The following is a 6,000-nucleotide window of genomic DNA, read 5'->3' on the forward strand; positions in this document are numbered from 1 at the left end:
AACCTGGGGCTGGGGATGTGGCTCAAGCGGTGGCGCGCTCGCCTGGCATGCGTGCGGCCCGGGTTCGATCCTCAGCACCACATACAAACAAAGATGTTGTGTCCACCGAAAATTAAAAAAAAAAAAAAAAATTTTAAAAAGTTCTCTCTCTCTCTGAAAAAGAAAAAAAAGAAGAAACCTGCAATATGCAACAACATGGACAAACTTTGAGGACATTACGCTGAGTGAAATAAGTTAATCACAGAAAGACAAATACTGTTAATTCCATTTATAGAAGATATCTAATAGAGTCAAACTCATAGGATTAGTGAATACAATGGTGGTTGCCAGAGGCTAGAAGGAAATGGGAGTTGCTATCAATGGGGCCACAAAGTTACAGTACTGTAAAGTGAGTAAGTTCTAGAGATCTGCTGTACAGCCTTGTGTTTGTAGTTAACAATACTGTATTGAACACTTTAAAATTGATTAAAGGATGTAGGGGTATAGCCCAGTGGGAGAGTACATACTTAGCATGTGCAAGATCCTGGGTTCAATCCCTAGTGCCAAGGGGAAAAATATGTTAAGAGGGTAGACCTCATGTTAAGTATTCTTTCCAAAATAAAATAAACAAGGTTCAGGACAAATGGTAAGCAAATAAATATAAAATAATATTAATGAGGTAGAAGACACAGCTATAATTTGTATGTAAGATAAACAAATTATTTTCTTCAGATAAAAGTCATATTAATAAACATTGGTCATAAGCAATGCTTTGGAACATATGCAAATACACAAAAAAGAAATATCTGAAAATGCAATTCATTTTTAGTTGATATTGAATGCATAAAAATGTAACAATTCGGAATTCTTATTTTAAAAATAAAATTATAAATATGATACATACACATTAGAAGATTTTCCAAAAGGCCAAGTTGGGGTTGAGGTTTAAAAAAAAGAAAAAGAAGACAAGGAGACTGCCTATTCTTTGTTTCCATTTTTCTGGATAATATTTCAAATTTCAATTTGAAAAGTACTCTATTTTATATCAATAAAGCTAAATACATTTCATTTCTATAACAAAATATAATTAATAAATTGAATTTCTAAAAATTTGTCCAATCCACAAAAACAAGACAAAATTTTGTAATAATCACCATGCTGTCTAAAAGTCTATTAATCAAATTGGGTGTTTGGCCATTCTGATGTTAATCTTTTCATCTATCTTGAAAGTAAAAGTCAAGAATTCACAAAGCTTATAAGGATCTAATTAGACCTATAACATCAAAGTAAAATAGCATTGCAGAGGGAGAAGCACTATTTGAAGGGCTTATTCTAAAATTAAACTCATATACCACTTGTAAGAAAATAAATCAAACTTATTAACAAGGATATTCAGCTAAAATCTCTCCTAGTCTAGTCTCAGACTGTCCCCAGTCTCATCTCTCATTTCAGATACAGCACATTCACACTGCCTAGTCTCCATGCCCCTGGTCACATTTTTATTCTGTCAGGAATGCCCTACCCTATTTATTTTGAAATTACAGTCAGACTGATTATTTTTTTATCCCTTTGTTTCAAAAAATTATATAATGGCATTGATTTGTGGTAAACTTGAAAGCTTTTCTCTGATAGATTATTCATGGAAAAAAAATTAAGAAAAAAATTAGTCTGAGAAAGGTGATGCCTTTTGACTCTGACTATAGAAAATGAAATCATATCGTGTAAGTGGAATTAATAAAATTTAAGAGCTTGAGGGTAACTGATTATTTAATCTGTATATACCTGAATTATAAATTATACCTATTCATTTATTTGACAATATGTACTAAGTGCCTAATATGTTAGGCGCTGTTCTATAGCTGGAGCTTTAGTGGTAAATAAAACTGATATGGAACTTAATGCTAATACTCATCATTGTCTAACTTGTATTTCATAGCTTACGTGTCCATTCTTCCATCAATTTGTTAGTTTCTTGATGTCAAGCCCTCTCCCCACCAAAAAACAAAACAAAACAAAACAAAAACCCCAAAACATTGCCCACGTTGAGCACTTATATATTTAGAATGGTGGCAATTGGTTTTAATCCTGAACTTTGTCATTTACTGATACTGTAAACTTCAACAAAGCACTGACCTCCCAGTTTCTTTTCTTAATGTGTGAAATGGAGATAGTAGTACTTATCTTACACTAAATATCACAGAAATAAGAAGTATTTTTGAACTGTTTAAATGTTTAAAAAATCTGCCAAATATGAGTGCTACTACATTTAGTAAATAATACTTCTATTTCTGTTGCACTGAAGTATAGCTGGGACAACTGTTTTCCTTCATGAACAGGAATTAACTGTTCAATGACTAAGGAAACTAAGGCAAAATTGTAAGCAAAAAAACTACAAAGTCCTTCATTAGCATAAACATAGATTTAGATTTTGTAGTGGCATCCTGTGAGCTAATAGTCTACAATTTTGTTTTCCTAGTTAGATTTAGATGTACCTTTTATGTAACCCAGTATGATGATGTTATTCAGAGTTCAATCAGAGAAATAGGACCATTAGGAAGTGTGTATTTGTCTATGTACAAATTTGTTACAGGGATTTGACATTATACAATTGTGGGAGATGATTAAAGAGCCTTTGAATCTGATGGTGTAGTTTGAAGTTCACAGGACAGGAGTTGAGAAGGCCAGATGGATGTAAAGTAAGGAAGAGCAAGGACAAACCAACACCAAAAGCACCAACTGGAATCCACAAGGGTGGACTTGTGTTAGTCATATTGCCTCCAACCTGGGTGAAATGGGCATCCTATAGGAGACACTGATGCCTTTCACTATGGAGCTAATTACATACAAGGCTCAGGGTAAGAAAAGCTGAAAGAGTGTAGAGAGTAAAGTGGAACAGTTAGTAGGCCATGCCAACTAGATGAGTCAGTAAAGAAACAACATGAGAGATGAGACTGGGGACAGTCTGAGACTAGACTAGGAGAGATTTTAGCTGAATATCCTTGTTAATAAGTTTGATTTATTTTCTTACAACTGACCTAACCACTTCTACCCTAAAAATCTCATGCCAAATTTTCTTTTGTGGCCATTCTAACTTGAAGTATACAAAAAAGGAAATTCTGGAAAGTAAGGTCTACCCTAGCCAGGCTAACATGTTACAAAGCTCATATAGTCAACTCCTTGTCAATTTGGCACACATACATATGTCTATAAACAAATCTTAGTTCCCAAATGAAGACAATAATAGTCAAGTTTCTGCCTAAAATTACACAGCTAACCCCAATACAACAAACGTATTAATGCTTTTTTAAAAAATAAGATACAAAATTCTTTTTTCCCCTTCAGTGATAATCGTTCTTCAAACTGATTTATCAGTTCTCCCTCATATCTTTTAACTTAAGTATGAAGATATAAAGTTGTTAACTATCTTAGATCAATGTCTTATATTAGATAGTAGGGGAATGACACAGTGGGAAAAACCCCAAAATATTTAGGGGTTAATATGTAGACATATGTAGTTATGATATAAACAAAATATTATATGTTTATATCATAACTCTGTTATACTCATTTCTATAACTGTTACATGGTCATAGCTGTTTTTTACAACTATTCTACTATCCATTCCATATTTCCTTTGCCCTCACCAAGTTCCTCTGCTGTTTATAGTTCTTTATTTGATAGTGGCCTAAACTTTCATTCCTAAACAATCTGGGTCATTATCAGCACTAAATTAGGTTACTGAAACTTTCTACTGATGTTACTCATAGAATCTGGGAGTACTGCATCCCACATTTGTTTTTCCTTACCAATACTGTACAGTAGCAACCCAATTTCTCTTTAATAGAATCTATCAGCAATTTCCATTCTTTGCATGTGGATTTACAAACTGATCAGATGAAGATAATCTCAAATTTCTATATTTTTTGAGTCATTACTATGTTCCCAGATGGAAGCATTCTCTTTGGAACTAAGACCTCTAGATCAGCAGAGCCCAAAGCTGCCAGGAAAGGAAGCAAAAATAATAGCTTAGGAATCACCAGGGGTAATTTTGTATAGAATGACTCCCATTTCTGTATCTTAATTTCTGGACTTATAAATCCTGTATATGGGACAAAATAACACCTTCAATTAAAAACTGATTAAGAGTACATACTGTATCCTGGGGTTCATTGCCCCAGTCTACCAAGGAATTGCAAATTAGCTGGCAATATTGGTGTCTTCAATAGACCATTCCTTCATTCTATCAAGTCAGCTACTTCAGCCTGATGGGGAAACTCATGAGTCCAGTGAATTCCATGACTTTGGGCCCATTGTTGTATTTCATTTTCTATAAAGTGATGTGTCATTGTCATTGTGATTGTCATCGTGTCATAAGTGATTAGTCATTGGGATGTTTTGTGGAATATCAAGGTTATGGGTAATGTATTCTGTAAATTCATGAATAGTAGTTTTAGCAGAAACATTGTGAGCTAGGGAAGAAAATTTATATCCAGAGATATAAATTAATAAGAACAAAGTACTGCCTTTTCCATGATGGAAGTAGGCCAATATAATAAACTTATCAGCAAGTAGATGGCTGAACCCTTGAGGAATAGTACCATTGAGAAGTTTCAGTATTATATCCAGATCTTCCTTAGTGAGTACAGACTGCTTGATCCATATTGCTAAGCCAATGCACAACCTCCATCTCTGGGAGCCCTCTGTTCATGAACTAATATAATCATCTTAGAGGTTCTGCCTCTCTGACTAAACCTGACTAGTGAATAATTGAGTAATGAAAGTGGTTTCAGAGGATTAGAAACTTAAGGCTAGACATAGTGAAATGGTTCCACATTATCTAGAATTGGTTTTCTCACTTGCTTTTTATAACATTCTCCATTTATACTTAAATAATCGAAAGTACATACTTGAATAAACTTTGTTGATGGCACAAAGAAGAGTAGTCAGCTTATACTCACTAAGGACTGAATCAACATATTAAGGCATTTTTTCTGAATCTCAGGAGGTACATTTGCAAAGCTTCTCTCAGACCAAAACCTGGCAAAATGCTTTACGATCCACCTGTTAGAATCAAAGAATACCAAGTTAGAGAAATGAAAACATTTTTACTTATAGTAGTAATATTTTTGTTTTCTATTATATAAATTGTACATATGTATTTTGACCAATTCATATTAATTTTATAAGTTCTAAAAGGGATTTTACTACTTTTTCTATAAAAAATTTAAGCCATGTTGGGTTATGTGCACAGATTTTAACATAACCATGGTTCATTAAGCTAATAAACTGATCCCAAGCATCTTGAGTAATACCTAAATCAATACTTTTACTCAATTGGTGCAACAAGGACTAAATTACTTTTTTTAATTGGTTGTTCAAAACATTACATAGCTCATGACATATCATCTTTCATACATTTGATTCAAGTGGGTTATGAACTCCCATTTTTACCCCAAATACAAGTTGCAGAATCACATCGGTTACACATCCACATTTTTACATAATGCCATATTAGTGACTGTTGTATTCTGCTACCTTTCCTATCCCCTACTATCCCCCCTCCCCTTCCCTCTCATCTTCCCTCTCTACCCCATCTGCTGTTATTCAATTCTCTCCCTTGTTTTTTTTTCCCCTTTCCCCTCACCATCTCTTATATGTAATTTTGTATAACAATGAGGGTCTCCTTCCATTTCCATACAGTTTCCCTTCTCTCTCCCTTTCCCTCCCACCACTCGTCTCTGTTTAATGTTAGTCTTTTCCTCATGCTCTTCCTCCCTGCTCTGTTCTTAGTTGCTCTCCTTATATCAAAGAAGACATTTGGCATTTGTTTTTTAAGGATTGGCTAGCTTCACTTAGCATAATCTGTTCTAATGCCATCCATTTCCCTGCAAATTCCATGATTTTGTCGTTTTTTAGTGCTGCGTAATACTCCATTGTGTATAAATGCCACATTTTTTTTATCCATTCATCTATTGAAGGGCATCTAGGTTGATTCCAGAGTCTAGCTATTGTGAATTGTGC

The 6,000-nt window shown here is 34.1% G+C and overlaps 1 protein-coding gene across 2 annotated transcripts in view; it reads right to left on the reverse strand.

Moving 5' to 3' along the window:
* Btbd8 (BTB domain containing 8) overlaps positions 1-6,000 on the reverse strand; it is an 82,346-nt gene that overhangs the window by 24,935 nt on the left and 51,411 nt on the right. For both annotated transcript variants that reach the window (XM_015500845.2, XM_048814461.1), the window contains one exon: positions 4,938-5,040. In XM_015500845.2, the coding sequence (XP_015356331.2) occupies positions 4,938-5,040 (103 nt within the window). The remainder of the gene's footprint in view (positions 1-4,937; positions 5,041-6,000) is intronic.

Source organism: Marmota marmota, unplaced genomic scaffold, assembly GCF_001458135.2.
Source record: "Marmota marmota marmota unplaced genomic scaffold, marMar, whole genome shotgun sequence".
Classification (NCBI taxonomy): domain Eukaryota; kingdom Metazoa; phylum Chordata; class Mammalia; order Rodentia; family Sciuridae; genus Marmota; species Marmota marmota.